Source organism: Caenorhabditis remanei, chromosome IV (genome assembly GCF_010183535.1).
Source record: "Caenorhabditis remanei strain PX506 chromosome IV, whole genome shotgun sequence".
Taxonomy (NCBI): domain Eukaryota; kingdom Metazoa; phylum Nematoda; class Chromadorea; order Rhabditida; family Rhabditidae; genus Caenorhabditis; species Caenorhabditis remanei.
In genome coordinates this window covers 11,543,389-11,564,807 of record NC_071331.1, presented here as the reverse complement: position 1 = coordinate 11,564,807, position 21,419 = coordinate 11,543,389, and the positions used below count along the sequence as shown (strand labels likewise).

Here is a 21,419-nt window from a genome sequence, read left to right as displayed (position 1 = left end):
ATGTTGAAGAAGGAATATATAGTTAAAGACACGAAACCAGTTGTAATCTGCGATCCGGTGCGATGTCCTAATCGTAATTTTAATTTCGAAGCGGTACTGTTGATATGATTATCTTAATTTTTATGAAAAATCAGATGTTTCCTATATTTGATGAAAACTCCCGGAGTGGCCACAAAGAACGCGACACATATAGTTTTAGACACGGCCTCCCTGATTGTATCACGATATCGATTGTTTATTTCTGTGTAGATCACAAGTAGAGCTTAATTTTTGTAGTTGACAACTTTTTTGTACAAGCAGTCTCTAGCAAGTTACGTATCGACAAAGTAAATTTTCCCTCAAATCGGCCAATTTCAGTGAGAAATAGTGCGATTTTTGAGCTGTCGTATGAAAATGACCATAATTCTCTAGGGAGTGCCCGTACAAAAAAGTTGTCAACTAAAAAAATGGAGCTCTATTTTTGATCTGTATGATCTATTAAAATCTTTCTTGATGGGACAATCCTTATTACCATGACACACTCTCAAAGTTGGGCCATTTCAACGGAAAATGACCATAGTTTACAACCTTTTGACCGGTACTGTATGGGGGAACTCCCTATTTTTAATCAAACTTTTATGAATACTTAACTACAAAATCAAAAATGTAGACATGTTATGAGTACCCGACAAACTTTGAGATCCAAGAACAGACTTCATGACACTCTTTAGTAACATTTTTAACAAGAATTACGGAAAGAAGAAGAAGAAAAAGAAGACAATTCAAAATGAATATTAAATTTTCAGAGAAGCAAAGTATTTCCGGGAAAGAATGCAGAGATTTGACTTGTATAGCAGAACCACTGGACTATCTGTGGATGACATTGATTGGCCATTAATACGAGGAAGGTCATTACAGAAAGGAAGAGTCGCTGGAATTTCATTTGTTTATGGTATGTTATGATTTACTTTCAACCAGATGGGAAACAAGTTTCCACGAGAAAAATTCAGACTTGCAACGGGCCAAATGTTACTTGTGAAAAATATGAAAAATTTTCAGAAAATAAATGTTTGCAAAAAAATTGTAATGAAAAAAGTTCATAAATTCAAACCTGAAATTTTTAAAGTCTGGAATAATTTATAAAAATCCACTCTCCTCCGTTTTCAGATGACACACGCTATCCCATCAATAGATTCAGTGATACTTGGCTTCTGTGTGTCACGAAACAAAAATTATTCAGTTTCGGAGCGGGGTGTGTTGAAGATCTCAATATTACATCGTTCGTTCTCCGGAGAACAATGAAAGTTCTTTCGACGTACTGTAACTGGTTGTTTGAAGCAGCAAAACGGAATAACCGACGGTAAATTTTGTGACCAGATGAGATGAGACTAATGGATACATTTCAGTCATATAACTCATAAGGAAATTCAAGAACTAATAAATCGAGATGAGTTTCGATTTCATCAATATCTTCAAAAGTTTCTGGTGGGTTTTTATTGAATCAGAGAGTTATTTAAAAAAAACCTAAATAATTATTGTTTCAGATCGGCAGAGGAATGGAATACACTGAATACAACAACAGGTTTTTTAAATATCTTCATGAAGAATATAACAAAAATCCGGGCGGTCTGGAAACCATCTATTCCAATCAATCTTTTATTGCCAAGGAAACTGCACAAGCCAATTATATCTATGATACTGTACGTGCGAAGTATGGAGGAATTGAAGAGCTTCCACTCTTCAGACATGCACTGAAAATTTCATTCACCCAACCAGGAGAGCATTATTTCTCGAGATTTTATGCGAAACGCTTTCATGAAGCACTTGGTTGCCCCCCGCTTGATTCAGAAATTATCATGATTTTGGATTGGTTTGGAGTACTTATTATGAATCAGGCGAGCTTGAAGAGGTCAGGTTGAATTGTGAAGAAGAAATTTACAGATAGTGTACAAAACTATACGATGGCATGAAGAGGAATATAACGATGGATCATTTCCAGTTCTTGATAGTTACCACAAAGCACTTGCCGATGAAAGTAAGTGTCCCAAAGCCTGTCTGATCTCAATATCATTATTTCCAGATGATCCCTTGTTTGACTTGGACATTGACTATGGTACAAACCCTCCTCCTGTGAATACAGCATACCAAAAAGTTCGAAGAACTCCTCGGGATCCTACGCCTTTCTACCGACTAATGGAATTCGAGGACTACAAATCTTGTTTAGTGAAGATGCACTTCAATTTCAGTGAACTAACCGGGGAGTGGTTACGAAAAATCTGTGCCAGAGGTCGATGAAAGTGTCTTTTTTTCAATTCGAAATATAATTTATATATCGCATTTATATCATTATCCACGTCTTATAACCCCACTATTGTGTCATTTCCTCCCTGTGTCTTATACCCTCTGGTGTTCCCCAATTTTTTAATCTTTTTTGTCATTTTTTCTATTGATTTTGCCTTCTCACTCTTGATAATAAACGGTTTGTATCATCACACCCAGAACCAATGACGACAGTGCAAACGCGCTTTGCTAGACTTGCCACAGCAAGCCACTCGACTCTCCTTCTCGGAGTGCGCAGTTGGTGAGTGCGCATCCAAACAGTGTAAAGGTCAGCAGCAGATGTATATTCGAATCCATTCGAATAGATGTGCATTGGAAGGAGGTTTATGTTTATTTTATGATGGCCTCCTTTTTACTTTCTATCTCCGATCGGTTTGATAATGTTTCGAAAAGAATCGAATATGATTCGAAGAGTAGACGAAACGGAAATTAGTTTTAGGTGGTAGAGATTGAAATCATATTGATTTTCTTGGTGGAAATTGTTATTTTCTTATGTTTCTCAAGGCTTTCTTTTGGTTAAGTGGAAGTTTTATTCTATTTTTCTCCACTTTTGAAAACTTACAATATTCCGAAAATTTTCCGTTTCACAGGACCCTCATGTGAGCTTAAAAACTATTTTCTTGTTAATTATCGAAATGATAGGACTGCACTTAGTTTATGCCAACCTGAGTTCATCATTCTTTTTGTCCCAATCTCACCTCTCCAGATGTTATTCTTCCTCACATGACTAGTACACTGTTTCTCCACATCATGATTAACTACCTATTGTTTCATTTCTAAAAGTGACAGATTGTGAAATTCCATAACCTACATATTGTTTGAATAGGTATTCACTAATTGCTGGGAGTGTAAGAGCTCGTAGATCTGTATCTGTCGGGTCTCACAATGTAATATTTCATAAGATTCGATTGTTGGATTCTGAAGAGTAAAGAGTTTACAATCTTCTTGAAACTGTTTCTTTTTTTGGGTTCTTGAAGATTTTCAGCTTTGAACCACTCTATTGCAGTTTTAACTTCAGTAGATATCAGAAATTTCTAATACGACTGATTAGTTTAAAATCAAATGTGAACTACTTTTCACAGGAAGTTGGAACAGAAATTTTCAGTTATGTCTACTTCAATAGAAATTGATTACCGCGTTCGCCCTCCTCGTGGTTCAATATGGTGTCACGAGCTTCTAGATTTTGATTATAGTCTCTTTTGAACATTATCAACGAACGGTTTCCTATTTTAAAGTTCCTGAGTTTCAGTTTTCTAAACCAAATTCACTAGGTTGATTCGATAAAGTTATATTCCTCTTTTCCGAATCTTTACGATCCCTGCTCTTCACTATAAAGAGTTAGCACACGACCTTTGTTTTCACATTCACTTTTCTTACTAGATGTTCTCTCCGCCTACTATTTTTTCCACAGACTCCCGTTTCCCGCGTACCGTCCATCTGTCTTCAGTCGAGTTACCCTATCCGAGTCATTTACCGATCATTCACTCATCCTTCTCTCATCGTGAGCAGTCGGTCTTCTTTCTCTCTCCATCTCTGTCCTTTCCCTTATTCTCATATTTCTTCCCTTACCCAATCCATCCTCAATTCTTCCATCTTCCAGAACACCCAACTCACTAAAAATGGCCCGTGCTATCGCTGTCGACGCACCACTCTCTGCTGGAATAAGAAGAGGAAAAAGTTTCAAAAAGACATCAGTCAAGAAGTCCACAATGGGAATCAAGAAGAGATTCTCTGGTGCTGGAAAGCCATCTGGAGGACCAAGACGTATGAGTGGAGGAGCACCAAGACGTCAATCTGGTGGATTCCAGAAGTTGGATAGAATTATTCCATCTAATGGTGAGTTGGTAACCAACTCGACTGGATGATCAATTTCTTTCTTTTTAAGATAACCGTGAAGTCCGCATCAACATCTCGAATCTCGCCCCAACAGTCCTCGCTGGAGATCTTCAACAACTCTTTGCTGAATTCAGAATCAAGAATGTTTCCGTCAACTTCAATGAGAAGGGAAATCCAGTCGGAACCGGAGACATCACTCTCTCAAAACGACACGCTGACCGTCTTGTTCAGAAGTTTGCTGGAGTTGCTCTCGATGGAAAGGAGATGAAGTTTGCCATCATTGACACGTCAAACATCGCCAATCGTGTCAAGTTCCCAGAGGCACCACAAAGGGTTCCAGCTGGATCTGGAAGACCGCAATCGAGAAGGCCACAGTCTGGAAAACCAAACCAACAACGTACACCAAAGAAGCAGAATGTGAAGGCTGCCGGAGGTCAGAAGGCGGCGAAAGGAAAGAAGCCAAAGAAGGTTGCTCAACCAAAGAAAACCGTCGAGGAGATGGATGCTGAACTCGATGCTTACATGGGACACGCTCTTTGATAATTGATCTCCATCACTCTCTTGTCTTTCTAATTTATTCAAATTTCGCACAATAAATATCTGAAATCTAAAAGTTTTACACTGTTTCAGGAAAGTTTTAGAAGGGTTGGATTAGAAACTGAAAGGATTGGACAAATGATATACATAAGTCTCTATAGCACCCTACTAGAAGAATAACAGACTTGAAGATTAACACTTTGTGCGGTTAGCAACAGGGAAGACATTATTTCCGAATTTCTCTTCGATGCAGATCGATAACACATACATTTTCTTAAACTCTTGAGGTATGGATTGATGTGTATACCGTTCTCTTCATTGAAACAGTTTCTGCTGCCCACGCTATCAATTGATTCCTTTTAAATTGTAAAACGAAACAAAATTCCATAAACTTTTTCTAGACCCCCATAAGGGGAAAGCGTGGGAAATGAGGCTATAAAATTCGAGGAAAACTGTGCACGGGTGACATGAAATTTTTCGCATTTCTTCCAAATCGTATTCATTTCTTCCCGATTTTCGTTCCAGATTCAAAGACTGGATGTAATTATCATCTTACCGCCGCTGAGTTTAACACATTCACCTGAAAGTGCAAAATATTATTTAGCTTTCAGATTTTCAGAGAAAATGTGATACATAGTTTTTCTGGATTGTTATTCACCGTTTCAGTTTTATGAATTTAACTTTGTCAGTATCACTCATTTGTTCAGTCTTTGTTAATCGTATAAATTTAGAGAGATCTTTTTTGTAACATGAAGTTTTTATATGGAATCTCAACTGTAAAAACAGGCGATTATTCTGGTCTATTTTGAGAAACCACTACTTTTATGTTTCATAACAACCAGATACTATGACAAAGACTCAAAAGTTGATAGAAAAGAAGGCTGATTTTTTTCTTGTCAATAATTTAAATTAAGCTGACAATCTAAATCTTTCGGTGATCCGAACGAAAAATAATGAGTGTCGTATCCAATGTCTGCAAGTCCATGACGAGCCCAGCAATAAAACACGAAACGGTATATTTCCAGTATTTCGTGTAATTTGTTAGCTTACTATCAGCTACAGTAATCCCACTGTAAGCTACAGTAAATTCTTCTAAAGGAAGTGAACACTTTTTGTGTAGAATAACCTCTAGAATTGTTGTCTTGTGCTTTTTACATTACTTTTTCGATGTTTGCTCAGAATCAGAGAACTGAAATTTTTGGTTTTTTCATTATTTTTATAGAACAAAAGAAACCGCTGAAATAATTTTCTTCACATTGAGTTTCTCAATCGTCACATTTAATCCCGACAACGGCGAGTGTACTCCTTTCATCTTTGAGAATACTGTGTAGAATGCACTCACACCTTGACAACGGGGAACGTTTGATGAAAACCTACATAATTCCTGAGCGTTCTGGGAAAACCTTATGTACCAATGACATGTCATTATTTCCCATAAAACGATTTCATGTAAGAAGTTTTCGGGCCCATAACTTATCTCACATGACCCTTTTATTGATTTTTGTACTTGAAATGGAATCCTGACCAGTCGATAGTAAGCAAGATCGAGTTATTCCATTGGAGTCATGAAATAATTTTCTTGTCGAACTGTTTGTGAGCCCAGATACACGCATCATTTTTTCTCTTTTTCTCGGCATTTTCATATCTTTTCCTCAAATTTTCTGCTATTCATTTTTTGCTTGTTTTCTAGTCTCACAAATGTTATTTTTAGAAGTCACATCTACACAATGGTTCCATCTCCTGACTTCCGTGCCCAACTCACCGAGAGAACTCGAAGATTGAGCCAGGATTGGAAGCAGAAGAGTACAGCCCAGAAAGGAAGACGTTTGGGATCAGATAGTCCTGGAAGTACAACCCTTGGTAAGTTTTTGGATGTTAGTAGGATAGATTCTCAGTGTTTCATTAGGCCAGTCTGTATCTAAAAAAGTTCTATGTAATTCCAGGTAATCCGGACGTTCGCATCCTACTCTCCAATATTTGTCCAACAGTGACTACCAACTGTCTTCAAGAAATCTTCTCGGAATTCAACTTGAAAACAGTATTAGTTAATTCTGATGATCATAGAAAAGATGTTGGAAACGGAACTATTGTACTCCCAAAGAATGAAGCTATAAGTCTGATCCAACAGTTTACTGGAAAACTGATAGGATCGACAGAGATGAAGTTCAGATTGATCGCTATTTCAAATATTGAAAAGCGAGTGAGATTTTCTGAGGGACCAGAGGAGAATGAGTCAGTGAGAACCTCAACAAAGCCGAAAGCGAACGAGAAGGCGAAGGAATTTCTAAAGAAGATTGACAGTAATAACTTAAATCATAATGCACTTCTTTCAACTTTTAGCAACTTGTCAATTTGAATTCCGTCCTTATATAAGTGATTACTGTTTCATGTTCTGAATAAATTTGGTCATTAGATTATTTTGTGTTTATTTTCTGCACCTTGATATGCAAAAAGGCTGAAGATTTATTAGAGAGACAGTGGTGTTAACACAGAAGAAACTGCAGTAAGTCGTGTTTGAGAATCTTGAAATGTTGAGTAAGAAACGTGGTGCCGTGCTAAAATTTGTCCTGATCGGGTTGTGCTTTCCTTTTCAATCATTTCCGTTCCAGACAGAGGGTTCAGTTCGCGAATCTCGGTGTTGACTTTTTGGATTGAGCCTACATTTATTATTGTATCTAGTTCGAACCTTTTATTGTTTCTAGTTGAAACCGTAATGTCGAGTTCACTTGTCCAAAGAAAAGCTTCCACTTCCATATCTTCCCATTTCAACGCCCCATCAATTTTATTCTATTTTTATTGACTCCTATTCTAATGAGGTCACCATTCTGTTCTTCTAAAGGGTACCTTTCCAGTGGCCCCTAGCCATTACAGAATTTAATCCCATATCCCTACAATCGCATATTTCAGTCTTCCCAACAGCATGAACACGCTCATTGGACGCAACTGTTTGCACCGTCTTTTTCCAATCATTCCCATCCCAGTCATTTCAGATCATTAACTCTTCGTCCTCACCTTTCCGTGTGAGGCCAGTCTTCTCACTCTCTCCCCGTCTTTTCATTTTCTCATGTTTTATTTCTTAACCTTCCCATTTCCGTGTGTACATCTTCACTCTGTTACCAAATTCTTCCATAATTTCAGAATACCCAACTCTTGAAATGGCTCCAATCGTTGACGCCTGTAACCAACGCATTGAAAAGATTAAAAGAATCAATCACCAGGACTGGGAGCAGAAGAAGAGTTCTCAGAAAGATAAATCTGTTGGATCGGATAGATCAAAGCCTGGGAACATGATGAGTGCATCAGATATCGGTTAGTTGAAAAATTCGTTTTGAAGAATCGAAACTTGCTGTTTCATTCATTCATTTCTAAAATAATTTATTTTTCCAGACAATCCTGTTGTTATCGGTTCATCTGATATTCAGTTCAAGTTGATTGCTGCTTCCAATATTGAGAAGCGTGTGCGGTTCGCTGACAAACAAGATGAGAATGGACCAGCGAAGAGAAATCCATTGAGACAACACCAGAAGGTGCGAGGATTCTTGAAGATGAACTCCAACAGTTTGAACCCAAACATCCTTGCCTCTACATTCACCAATTTGTCTATCTAACTCTGTTCTTATTAATTTCTAATGTAATTTTTCTCTAATAAAACCTGTTAAAAATAATCCAAGTTTTGCTTAAAGTTCAGTTTGAGAAAATACTGTTTCAGATGGTGATTGTTAGGTTATTGTCTTTTCACTAAATATTGCCAGCAATAATCAAGGCTCTCTTTATTCAAAACCGAATATCTACTATTCTATCACTTGGAATTCGTTGCCTTCGCATAATCCTCAATCCACTTTTGATACTTGGTAGCATTGTCTCCAACCAACAACTCGCCGTACGCTTCCTTATGACGCTCAAGGAAATATGCCAGAAGGACGCGATGAAGGTAGAGGTATTGCTGGAAAAGGAAAGGATTAAGTGTAGGGGAAAGAAAGAAGACAACTCACGAATTCATTCTGAATCGACCATGGACGATGGGATCTCAACTCTTTGAGCAACTCGTTCATCGCCATGCAGTCTTCCTAAAATAATAAATTATGATTCCAGAGTGAATGTTCAGATGATTACCCCAGCCATCATCTTGTCTTGAACATAAGCAATGGCCACAATAGTACCAGTACGACCGATTCCTGCGGAACAGTGGACAAGAATCGGATTCTGGTTTCCACGGGTGGCGGAGAGAAGATTCTGAAAATAGATATATGAAAAGTAATTCAAACAAGCAAATAATGATTTACAATTGCAGTCAGATTAGTCTGTGGAACTCCACGATCCGGCCAGTTCTCCCATTGCAAGTGCTGAATTGTTCTGGATCCCTCATTACAGTCGACTTTCAGAGTTGTCACATTGATGCATTGCTCCTCTGGCGACATCTTTTTTTCGTCAAGTTTCGTGACAAAAATTTGATTTGGAGCATCCCCGAACGAGATCTTCTGATCTTTCTCCAACGGCCAATACTGATGACATTTGATCTTTGCCATCTCGATACAATTGCACAGCATAATGATGCATTCCACTTTCTCCTGAATCGCCATCGCCCAGAATGAGTATTGAGTGTTTTCGAGTGGTCCCTGGGCACAGATGAACTTCTTCGGATTATTGGCAGTACCAAGGTAGTTGGCATGAATGTAGTCTGATTGGAGACCGGGAAACTTGATGACGATACGACCCTTGTCCTGACACGGGACGTCTTGGTATCTGATAATGTATTTCTGTTTCACTGTATGTTTTTCCAGATGTCCTACCTATTCTTGTCTTTATTCGCATTAAATGCCTCGGTTGTCATTCCTTCCGGAGTGTACTTGGCAAGTGCACGGAACTCTTCAACCAACGCCGGCACGCCCATATCCAAAGCGCGTTGGACCCATGGTTTCACCTGAAATTCAATAACGATAAGGTACAGCGTAAATATCAAATCAGATAAATGAAACTCACCACAATCATCGCTTTTTGATTAACTTTCGGTTGTCCACCTGGAGTCTGAGGAGCCTTTGGATCCGCTTGTTTCTTGCTCTCCAGACGAGAAGTCTCTTTGGAACTCTCGCAACTTTCATTGGCAGCAGGAAGCTTGCTCTTTTGGTCACGAAATGAGTTCTTTGCTCTGAAAATTTGGAAGTGCGCTCTATCGGGAGGTCGGCAACCGCGCTCCATTAGATTGCGGCAGCAGAGGTTTTCAAATTGACCTTCTTGCTAGTGTCCTCTCAGAAACTTACTTTTTAGAGAAACACATTGCTCTCCGCTCACTCAAAATGGATCAGTAAAAACGGTAGTCTTTAGAAGAAACGAGGCGATGTTATCAAATCGTGGGAATAGATTTATTGATTGATTGATTTTCAAACTGACGGGGGGACTGGACGGAGTGGATGAGGGTTTACGTGGTTGCCACGTTGAAAACAATAATGGAGAAAAAGAGATGTGGGAAGGGGTCACGGAGGAAATTGCTATCGATCGTCGTGTTTTTTATATGAGTTTGTTCTATAAAGATTTTGAGCAATTCCTAATAAGTGTACTTGAACTTGAAATTCATCAGATTTTCTGTTTCAGAACTTCCATATTTTGAATGCATTATACTCACTAACCCGATCTTCTCATTTTTACCATGAAATACAAAATACAAATTTTCCATAAACAGTTAGCCAGGTTTTCGATACTCACAGTGTCACTGAAATCTTTTTATAGAATTCAAATTTTATTCTATTTCGGATGGTTTTTAATACTCATTTCATGAACAGCTCTTATTGCCTGAATTGAATCATCGTAAATTTTCGAACAGATTAGAGTTGGGCCGTTGAATAATTTTTCTCTTCTCTTTTTCTTTCTCATTTATTTTTTGATTCTGATGGGACAAACTTGTTCTAGAAAGCTCACTATCTTATTTACATATACTGAGGTCGTTGAATCTAAATACGCAGTTGTAAAAATCATGCTTTGAGGATAAGATAAGATTAGACCGAGGGAAATGTGGTGCTCTATTTTTCTCATCCCAATTTCCATTTTTTTCTGTTCCAATTTCACCTGATTAGATTTTTTTAACTTTGTGTGAATCAATCCTGACAGATGTCAAATTGGGTGATCTTGATTCGTATTTTTATCGTTCTGGCATTCCTTTTTTTCAAACTTCTTTTTTCCAGAAAACCTCACTTGTAATGGCTCAACTCTCCGAGAGAATCAAAAAACTCAATACTCAGAAGAAGGCAACTGATAGAAGAGTCAGAAGGAAAAAAACGACTTTGGAACAAAAAATCAAAAAAAGTGGAAAGAATGGTAAGACAATTTTTAATCTAGAGTCCTATCGAAAACTGTTTCTTAATTTTCATATTATTGGAGCAGCCAATTTTTTTTGTTGATATTGTCGATATTCCCCTGTTTTCAGATACTCATGATGCCACCGTAACTCTTTTCAATCTGGCTCCATCTACCACCTCCAGTGGCCTTCGTGTGCAGTTATCTGAATTTCAAATCAAAGATGTATCAATTAATTGCAACCAAAACGGAAAATCAATTGGAACTGGAAGTTTAGCTATTTCAAAAAATCAAGCTACACGACTAATTCAAAAGTGTTCTGGAATGGTTCTGAAAGGGAAAGAGCTAGGATTCAAGTTGACTGAAAAGCCAAAAATCGGCAAGAGAGTGAGATTCAATGATGAGAATGCAACTTTCCCCTCGAAGAATATTTTGGCGGCACCTCGGAAGTCAAACCCTTCTCTCAACAGAACAGAGAAATTAGTGAAGAAGTTGAGTGCAAGAAATTTGAGTGATGAAGTACTCTCTTTCACTTTTAATAACTTGTCTGTCTGATTTTCAATTTTTTTCCCTTTTCTGTGACACTGAGCGCCTGTTTCTAAAAAGAAGCCATGTGCATTTTTTTCTTTTCTGTTCAATTTTTTCATAATTATTTAAAAACTTTCAAAAAACTAATGATGTTCTATTCATCCACTGTTTCAACAAAAAACGTTTTCTATCTTCCAATATATTTGTTGCAATTATGTATGTCTTATGGTTACTTACAAATTGATCATTTGTTTTTTCCATGCTTTGTATTTGCAAAGCTATAATCTCATTCTCATATTCATAAAATAATTTAAATTCATAAAGCCCATTTTTGTAAGGGTTTTTAAGTTTTGAGAATCATAAATTCACCACATGAACATTTTGGTAAATGAGCACAAAATTATATCAGGTTTTTAGAAGACATTAAGAAATAAATAGTTCAATCGTCAGAAATTCTTAGTAAGGAGAACTTTATGAAATCAATGCTCCGGACTTTTGCCGCGAATTTGAAAAGTGTTACAGACGCACTCTCCGTGTCGATCGAGCATCGATCAACAGACCATGTTCACCCGAAAAAAGTTGACCATCTCCGATTTGCCTATAATTTTGATCAAAGATAGTATCAAGTGTTCTCAGCAAATTGGGGTACTTTTTGGCCGGGTCCGTCATCTGGGTACCTAGAAAAATAAAAAAATCGATATTTTTCGAAAATTTTTCCTGAAGTAGTTAGCTATGAAATCTCAACGGGAAATTAATGTAGACACTATTTTAAGCATTTTTTGTGTTTAGAACAAAATTCCAGCTCAACACCTTCATAGTGAAAATTTTGAAAATTCATGAAATTTTCGGGTTTTTTTCATGAAATCGTTTTTATCTCGACAGCGACACGAGAAGAAAGCGTTTTTCATTTAATATTCGAAATCTACATAAAATTTGGTATCGGAAACATATTGTCCCTACTCGTAACTCGGGGACCAAAGAACGGTTTTTGAGGGAAGAATGAGAAAAACTTGGATTTTAATTTTCGAAGTCCTCCGGTAAATCATTTTTGATGTTCCAAAACAAAGGTTTTTTGAATTTTTTATTCAGTCATGTCAGTTTACTTTATTCCAAACACGATTTTCGATCATACCACAAAAAATTTTTCGAAAAAATTGGATTTTTTGAATTTTTGAAATTTTTTCCTGAAATGAATCATTTGAACTGAAATATAAAGGATAACAATATAAAATTAAGAGGATATGATTGAAACATAATTTAGGTTTATGAAAAAATTAATTTCCATCATCGGGTCATCTGAAACTTACGCTTTCAGGGTGAAATTTGGCGAAATGTTTAACTAGGGTAGTTGATGCATAGGATCTTTGTACTTGCAACGTTATTTGGCAAAGGACTGTGTTGAAAATGACAGAAAACATAAAAAAAACTGCAAAAATTGATTAATGTAGCGAGACTTTCGAAAAAAAATTGAAAAAAAACCTTTTCTGACTTCCAAAAAAGGTCAGACCATTGAACATGTATGAGTCTCTTTTTTTCAATTTTTTTTTCTAAATTCTCGCTATATTAATCAATTTTTGCAGTTTTTTTTATGTTTTCTGTCATTTTCAACACAGTCCTTTTCCAAATAACGTTGCAAGTACAAAGTTCCTATGCATCAACTACCGTAGTTGAACATTTCTCTAAATTTCATCATGAAATTGTACGTTGCAGATGACCCGATGATGGAAATTAATTTTTTCATAAACCTAAATTATGTTTCAATCATATCATCTTAATTTTATATTGTTATCCTTCATATTTCAGTTCAAATGATTCATTTCAGGAAAAAATTTCAAAAATTCAAAAAATCCAATTTTTTCGAAAAATTTTTTGTGGTATGATCGAAAATCGTGTTTGGAATAAAGTAAACTGACATGACTGAATAAAAAAATTCAAAAAACCTTTGTTTTGGAACATCAAAAATGATTTACCGGAGGACTTCGAAAATTAAAATCCAAGTTTTTCTCATTCTTCCCTCAAAAACCGTTCTTTGGTCCCCGAGTTACGAGTAGGGACAATATGTTTCCGATACCAAATTTTATGTAGATTTCGAATATTAAATAAAAAACGCTGTCTTCTCGTGTCGCTGTCGAGATAAAAACGATTTCATGAAAAAAACCCGAAAATTTCATGAATTTTCAAAATTTTCACTATGAAGGTGTTGAGCTGGAATTTTGTTCTAAACACAAAAAATGCTTAAAATAGTGTCTACATTAATTTCCCGTTGAGATTTCATAGCTAACTACTTCAGGAAAAATTTTCGAAAAATATCGATTTTTTTATTTTTCTAGGTACCCAGATGACGGACCCGGCCAAAAAGTACCCCAATTTGCTGAGAACACTTGATACTATCATTGATCAAAATTATAGGCAAATCGGAGATGGTCAACTTTTTTCGGGTGAACATGGGTGATCGAACGAGTCAGAGAGTGCGTCTACAGTTTCAACATTTCTTCGAAAATTGTTTATCTTACTCTAACTCAATACTTGGTTTCCATTAAATGTTTCATGCAGCTATTTTCGAAACTCTGAAAGTCTCGCGAGCCGCTAAACATTCTTTGTTGGATATGTTGGATATGACATTCATGTTTAATTATTCTCCCCGTTAATTTTTTTTCGGTATCTGATGTTCCCTTCTTTCTGATAATGTAAGTTTTCTTGAATTTTCAAATATGTTCAGAAAGTTCAAGTCTTGAATTTTCCGAAAATTTTCAAAAAGTTCAAGACCTTCCTGTTTATTTTTATTTCGGTTTCACCTTTTTCAAAAATAACTTTATGTAAAATCATTAATGTTCAATGGTATGGTGGAAAACTCATAATTTATATCTACTTTTTCTTTACTCTTCCATTCCCCTCGAATTCAATTCACCTAAACCTATAGGAAAACCGCTCACCCCATACTCCATAAAATATTGGTGTTGAAAAGGGTGCCGATTTGGGCGCACCCATCATAACCTTTTGAGAGGATTTTTCAGGATTTCAGGGCTCAGAATTATTGCCGCGAATGACACATATTTAAAAATTCAACTGTTTCAACCTGTTTTGAAAAAATTGTATATCTTACTCTAACACAATATTCGTGATCCATTCAGTTCAGATCTTTTCAAGCAGGTATTTCCGAAACTATGAAAGTCTCGCGAGCCGCTAAATAATCTTGTTGAAAAGGATCTGGCACATGTCCATTCATCATTCTTCCCGTTAATTATCGAATTTGTTCCACGAAGTTTTGTTGTTTTGTTTTTCATTTGGTTTTTTATGGACCTATTCACAAAATAGCAAAGAAAGCAAAAAACTATTTCACCACTAGCAAAAAAATGTATTTCGATTTCTTGCTACCTTGTTAATGGATCCATTAGATTGCATTCCGATATTTTGCTTTTACAATTTCCGATCTTCCTTTCTTTTTGAAACTGTAAGTATTCTCAAATTTTCAAAAATTTTCAGAAAGTTCATGATCTCTCTGTTTATTTTTTTCGGTTTCACTTTTTCCAAAAATAACTCCATGTAAAATCATTGATGTTCAATGGTATTGTGGAAGTCGCATAGTTTATTCTACATTCACTCTTTCAGGCTTTTTCTTCAAACTCCCATTCCCTGGAATCCAATATTATTCCCCCAAAAATTGTAGGGAAACGGCTCCTCTATGTCCCATAATCCATAAAATATTGGTGTTGAAATGGGTGCCGATGTGGGCGCACCCATCTCTCTATTTTTCCAATTCCTCTGCCCATATCATCACTTTGACAGAATAGTTTCGGTGTGATCAAACAGAGACACTGAGAAGAAGTGCCAATTAGCCATGCGAACGTTCTTTCATCCCTCCCCCGGTGCCCATAAAACTTGTGTGCGTGTTTTCTTTTCCGTTCCATTCTGTCCATTTCAAATGTGATTATTGTTATTACCCCGCCTTTTTCTGTCTCTCTCGATGCTTCTTCTTGATTCCGTGTAGTCATTTTCTCCTTCTCTCCCCTTAATTTTATTGTTTACCAAAACACAAACAGAGCCGTTTTCTTCCATTTCTTGTGAGAAATTTTTGTTTCTTCATCAATTCGTTTCTGCCTCCTCCTCGTTCTTTTCTGGTCACCGCCCCGCCAAATCCACTTGACCCATAATCAATCATCAAAATACACTCTACGCTCTTTTTTCGAGTTTTTAATTTTTCTCTTTTTTTCTGATTTTGAGGATTCATCCACTGAAGGATTGCTAGGTGCTGGAGCTTCCGGATTTGGGAACACTCTGAAACAGAGAAAATTGGCTCTGTAATAGTGAAGTTATAAACCAAGAGTCTTCATATTCCGTCATTTTCAAGTTGATTTTTTTTCGCATCGGAAAATTTTCAACGCATCGGAAAATTCACATAGAGCAAAAATACATTTTTGAACTGAAACATGTAAAGTTTTTAAAAGTTGGTTCCGGAAGATGAGTTGGCTGGAAGTTTAGTGGATTCTAGACGGTACCTGTAAACAGTTAGTAAGTCTCCTCACGTCTTCTCAGACTACTACTTTCTCGAAGTTCCTGATAAATACGGTTTCAGTTTATCTTTTTTACCACACATTTAATGAAAATCACAGTAGGGGCCAGAATTCGTATTTTTCCCAGCTTACAATGAATAGTTTCAAACGTTGAAAGATTCTTATTTCAGTGGAGCACAGTTGTAAGAACTGTGCTGAGATAATAATTGAACACTCCAACTAAATGCAATTTTCAAATTTCTGGAATCAAATTATCTTCCAAAAAAGGTACCTGTTTCAAATTCTTTCCTAAAATTGTAACCTATCGACTTCTCTAGTGCATTTGTTCCACACCAATAATTCTCCAAATCTGAAAAAGAATAAGCCTTGATGACAATTTGTGATGTAAACCTTGTTGTATTTAGTCATGAAAAGGAGACATGATAGACGTGTCGAGTGATTGATGATAACAAAAAAGGGAAAACGATTGATAACATTGTACATATTTACATACACGATTACATCTTCCTCTTCTATTTTTTCATACTTGTCAACGGGCCGAAACGGGCCGACACGGGCCGGCTCGTAACTCGCTTCAAACACAATGTTATGAGCTGAAAAATATACCAAAATGTAGATCTCGACGAGTTCTATGCCCGTGACCTACTACGGGCCGGATGTCTATTCGTTAATATGCCGCGGGCCGGGCTAGAATGGCTTTTTTGACCATTTTCGCGTTTTTTGGCACTTTTTCCCGGCCCGCGGCACATTAACGAATATCCATCCGGCCCGTAGTGGGTCACGGACATAGAACTCGTCGAGATCTACATTTTGGTATATTTTTCAGATCATAATATTGAGTTTGAAGCGAGTTACGAGCCGGCCCGTGTCGGCCCGTTTCGGCCCGTTGACAAGTATGTATTTTTTCCCTCCGTTTTGATTACTTTTTGGTATCAAGGTTTTAAGCTTTGGAATGTTCGCTCTATTGATAATGTTCAAACTGTTTTCTCACCTTCCCATACAAGTGAATATTATAAATTCTGAATTCAATGCACTCGAATTTGCATTCAAAAGAGGCAGGGAAACGACTATGGTTTGGAAACTGTTGTACAACTTTCAACATTTTACTTTTTGGATTTTATTTGTGAACTGTTTTGAGAATTTACTCTGTTTCTTCAGTTTTTGAAATTTCACTTGTTCGAATAGAAAACAATTTAGATAAAACTTTTGGATTTGTGTTTGTGTGGAGATTATTGAAAATATAGATTTACTGTCAACTTTTAGAGTTTCAGAAACAGTGAAATAATTTATCTGCAACTTGAAGCGTGTTCTTTTCTGTTTTTTAAAGTACAAATGTGACAAACGTACTGTGATAATATTCTTACAACCGCACCCTACCAGAATCCATTTTTTATCTGTTTCTTTTCGTTAGACTCGAGTTTTGTTTTTTTTTAACCGATGCATTTATAACACTGTTATGCTGTTATGGAAGGACTCTTTTATTCATACTTGCAAATTCACGGGCCGGGCATTTTTGAAATTTTACATTAAAAATTTCTATTTTTTGACGCATAACTATCTTTTGATTGAATTCTGAAGTATAGTAAAAAATTCGACATTTTTGGAAATTCTCGTCACGGCCCGGCCCGGCCCGTTGTAAGTATGCTTTTATTACATAGAAGACCGCCCCTCTAATAGAACGGCACCTCTAGATGCTCCGAGCTCACTCTTCTCATAGTCAGATCTTCAGCCTTCTCAGTCAGATGTTTCGAAATTTTATTTTTGTTATAATCAGAGAGCCTAATTACCCCGAACCCACTCAGGTTTTACAGCATCTCCACTTTGTTTTACTGTTTCGAGACACTGTAAAATGAGCTCTGTTTTTAAGAAATTAATAGTTTGATATCGTAGAGTTCCCCTGTCCTTAGTTATGAATTGAAGGTCTTTTTGTAAAAATTGTTCTATATTTGTTTACATTATTACTTTTTTGTGACTCTTACTTTAATTATATGAAATTATCAAAACAGTATAATTAATGACAGCGAGGCAATTCATATGTTTCCTTTTCTCTCCTCCGATTATCAATTCGTTATCAATGTTCGCTTAATCCCTTCTTTTTCTTCACTCGTCTCGTCTGATTACATCACACAATCGTTTATCAATTCCTCCTCCGTCACCTCACTTTCTCTTTCGGATCGAATTCTGGTTGAAAATGAAACGAGTTGCATTCGATGGCAAAAAGATGATAAAAAGTTCTTTTTGGAGAAAAAAAGAGAGGAATGGCATGAAATGATTATAATGATATGACATTCTGATAAGTGTCACAGTTTGATTAAAAATGTTATGTTTATCAGAAGAGAGGAAAGTGTTCTAATCTGTTGTAAAGTTAGGGTGCGAATCATGGAAATATAAATTTCTACATTTTTGGGAAACCTGAAACCTACAGCGAATGTAGCATTGTTATTTCCCCTCTTTCCAAATTCAGAAAATTTGAAACGGTACTTCAATATTCTGACAGTGTGTAGTTTTCCAGTCAATCAAATTTTTCTGTTACCGAAAGTTTTTATGTAAAGTTTTTGTTGTTTTATAGTTACTGAAATTTTGCAAGGAGTAGGAATTCCACCAGTATACGAAGTGTTTCTTACTGTATTCAGTTGAGATGATAGCTAGAAAAATAAAATTTTGCTGAACTGAGTTAAGAAATATTCGTAACTTCAAATGATTCGTTTTTTCTAAAAATTGAATGATCGGATAAATAAGAGATACCACTATTTTTTAGAATGCTGTTGACTTTCTGTTTCAAGACGCCTAAATCATGCCATCCTCTACGTTCTGATATTGCCATTTCCGTTGTGAATACTCATTTACAGTGTCCTTTTTCCGTTTCACAAAGTAGATTTTTCAAGAAGTGCACTGTTCTTGTGCTTCTCTTGCAATGTATTTATTTCCTCTTGTTGCCCATAAAAAGGGCTGTCAGCTAGTATCCATAGTATCCATGGTATTATGCACATTATACTCCTGTGCCTTGAAACATCACAACAACGGCGAAGCAAGCTGAACTGGTGTGGACTACTTGATAATCTGAAATACTCAAATAATTGTTTTTCTCTTCGTTAATGTGCCGCGGGCCGGGCTAGAATGGCTTTTTTGGCCGTTTTCGCGTTTTTTGGCACTTTTTCCCGGCCCGCGGCACATTAACGAATACCCATCCGGCCCGTAGTAGGTCACGGACATAGAGCTCGTCGAGATCTACATTTTGGTATATTTTTCAGCTCATAACATTGTGTTTGAAGCGAGTTACGAGCCGGCCCGGGTCGGCCCGTTCCGGTTTGCAAGAATGGTTATAATTTTCTGAAATCTTGTTCATCTTTTTTAAGTCTTTCCCTTGGACTATATTCTTGCCGTCCCAACTTTTCTACCTGTGTTTTCGAATGCTTCTGACCATGTGCCACACCTCAACCAAAGTAATAAAACCAGGTGTCCTAAAACGGAACTTTACAATATTTGCACATCCCTATCTCGTTTTGCCCATCATCTCTTCCGTTCTTCTTCTTTCTTCTCCTTCTCCTTCTTTTCTCTCAAATTTATGCAAATTCATTTTCATCTTCACCCCCGTATATTGTGCACTCAACCGTACGTGTCTTCCACCATTTCATTTTCATTTTCAGAGAGAGAAACCTGGTTTTTTATCGATGTAAATCTCAAATCGGTTTAATTTCTCCCCTTCTCTCTGTCACTTCCGAATCCTATTTGTCGTCCTCGAAAAAAGGTTCGATGGGCAAAAAACCTGATAGGGCATAAATGATATAACATCCATCTTTATCATTTTTATCTCCCTTTTCCGCGAATTTTTTTGAAGAATGTATTCGTTTTTGTCGAAAGAAAAGAATGCAACCGAATGATTGCAGCAAAAAAAAAACCAATTGACCGCATTTTGAATTCCCTTTGCTTTTTCATATCTTTTTCGTACCTATCCTTTTTCCTTTCATACACTTTTTTTCGAAATAATTTTCGAACATAGTTTGTGTGTGTTTATCTAGACGTATAACTGATAGTGTTTGTATGCTTGTTTTCGTGCGTGCCGTCGTCTTTTTCTTTATTCATTGCCTAGTTTGGAGGAGAAGAAGATTGTGATGACGTGGCAATATGTATTTCCTTATTAGTTGTTTTTTTGTTTCACTTCAGTTATCATGTTTTCAAACAACGCCAGATTTGTCAGAGAGATGAGTAGATAGCTTCTATTGCACACAGGGTCTAGGGGTGAATAGTGAAATCGTATGCGCTCCACTAGACATTGGCGGCAAATTCAAATTTTAATTCTTTTCAATTCGAAGTTAACCGCTTTCAATGAACACTTCCACTGTTTCAAGAAGTTCACATCACTGTCATCGTCAGCTCATAATTGATGCGAATCGGTCGCTCAACTTTTAATATATTCCTAGATAAATTACGATATTCACCTAACTTTTTTTTTTACTCATGGAGGGGCTGACCAATCCATGTTGAAACTTTTTAAAATTCCCGTTCCACAGATTTAAATAATTTATAGAAGTTGGTTCCAGTCAAGTGCTTCAAAATTTTTTTTCAATTTCTTGTCTTTTCTTTACTACTTTTTTGTTTCAAACTGTTTTCAAATACGCTGGGTTCAATTCGATCGCACAAACATTTCATAGCGGAGATGATCAAACTCAGTATATAATCTCAAGTAAGCTGATATTCAAAAAATACACTTCATACCTGGTTACTGTTTCATAAAAGTACTTTCTGCATGGGAGACTGTAGCCTTTTAGTTTTTAGATAGTCCGTTTTATTTAATGTCAACCCTACCAACAAACTGTCGTTGTCACTCCGTTTCATAATACATATCTACGTTTCAAAGTTAAAGTCAAACTGCTATCACTCTGAATAAATATTCACTACTCACTTGAGCTTTAGTTTTGGCAGCAGTGTTAAAAGATTATATATCTCCAAAAGATGAATATCACATTTTATTGTAATTAATATGTTTCTATTTGGTAATAATAGGAGGTGGTAAATTTGAAAACGGATTATAATCGAATCTACTATTATTACTTCCATTTTGAGAGATTTGTGAAACTGACATTTTGATTTGGAAATTGGTATATTTGTAAACAATATTAGATCATAACTTCAAGTCACGGAAATGTGCGATTCTAAAATGAATAAAGTTTGCACAAGGCTCCACAATTGAGCCGGTTGGTCACCAGGATTTGTTTTTTTTTCTTTCTTTCGCTGCTCATCGCTAATGTATCTTCAGCAACGTTTTAGGACGCTAGTGAAACAGTTTTGCAGTGAACCAGTCCCCTCTGTCACTCATTTGCATAATACTCTTTGAAATTCCTATCATTCCACACTGACTCATTGTCTACCTTCCTATTGACTGTCCAGTTTCCACTCTGC

General features: G+C 36.5%; 4 protein-coding genes across 4 annotated transcripts; 3 read left to right on the top strand and 1 right to left on the bottom strand.

Moving 5' to 3' along the window:
- Positions 1 to 3,938: 3,938 nt before the first annotated feature.
- On the top strand, positions 3,939 to 4,695 carry GCK72_013336 (uncharacterized protein; the record flags this gene model as incomplete). Its single annotated transcript, XM_003101160.2, has 2 exons — positions 3,939 to 4,155; positions 4,205 to 4,695. The coding sequence occupies 2 exons, from the start codon at positions 3,939 to 3,941 to the stop codon at positions 4,693 to 4,695; spliced, it is 708 nt and encodes a 235-aa protein (XP_003101208.2).
- Positions 4,696 to 6,419: 1,724 nt separating this feature from the next.
- On the top strand, positions 6,420 to 8,300 carry GCK72_013335 (uncharacterized protein; the record flags this gene model as incomplete). Its single annotated transcript, XM_053729801.1, has 4 exons — positions 6,420 to 6,552; positions 6,636 to 6,992; positions 7,831 to 8,001; positions 8,080 to 8,300. The coding sequence occupies 4 exons, from the start codon at positions 6,420 to 6,422 to the stop codon at positions 8,298 to 8,300; spliced, it is 882 nt and encodes a 293-aa protein (XP_053584573.1).
- A 191-nt stretch (positions 8,301 to 8,491) lies between these two features.
- On the bottom strand, positions 8,492 to 9,888 carry GCK72_013334 (uncharacterized protein; the record flags this gene model as incomplete). The annotated part of the gene is made up of 6 exons (XM_003089110.2): positions 8,492 to 8,635; positions 8,685 to 8,759; positions 8,806 to 8,925; positions 8,976 to 9,435; positions 9,483 to 9,613; positions 9,673 to 9,888. 6 exons carry the CDS (start codon positions 9,886 to 9,888, stop codon positions 8,492 to 8,494), a joined length of 1,146 nt encoding a protein of 381 aa, XP_003089158.2.
- Positions 9,889 to 10,883: 995 nt separating this feature from the next.
- GCK72_013333 (uncharacterized protein) lies at positions 10,884 to 11,535 on the top strand (the record flags this gene model as incomplete). Its single annotated transcript, XM_003089111.2, has 2 exons — positions 10,884 to 11,001; positions 11,111 to 11,535. The coding sequence occupies 2 exons, from the start codon at positions 10,884 to 10,886 to the stop codon at positions 11,533 to 11,535; spliced, it is 543 nt and encodes a 180-aa protein (XP_003089159.2).
- Positions 11,536 to 21,419: the final 9,884 nt, after the last annotated feature.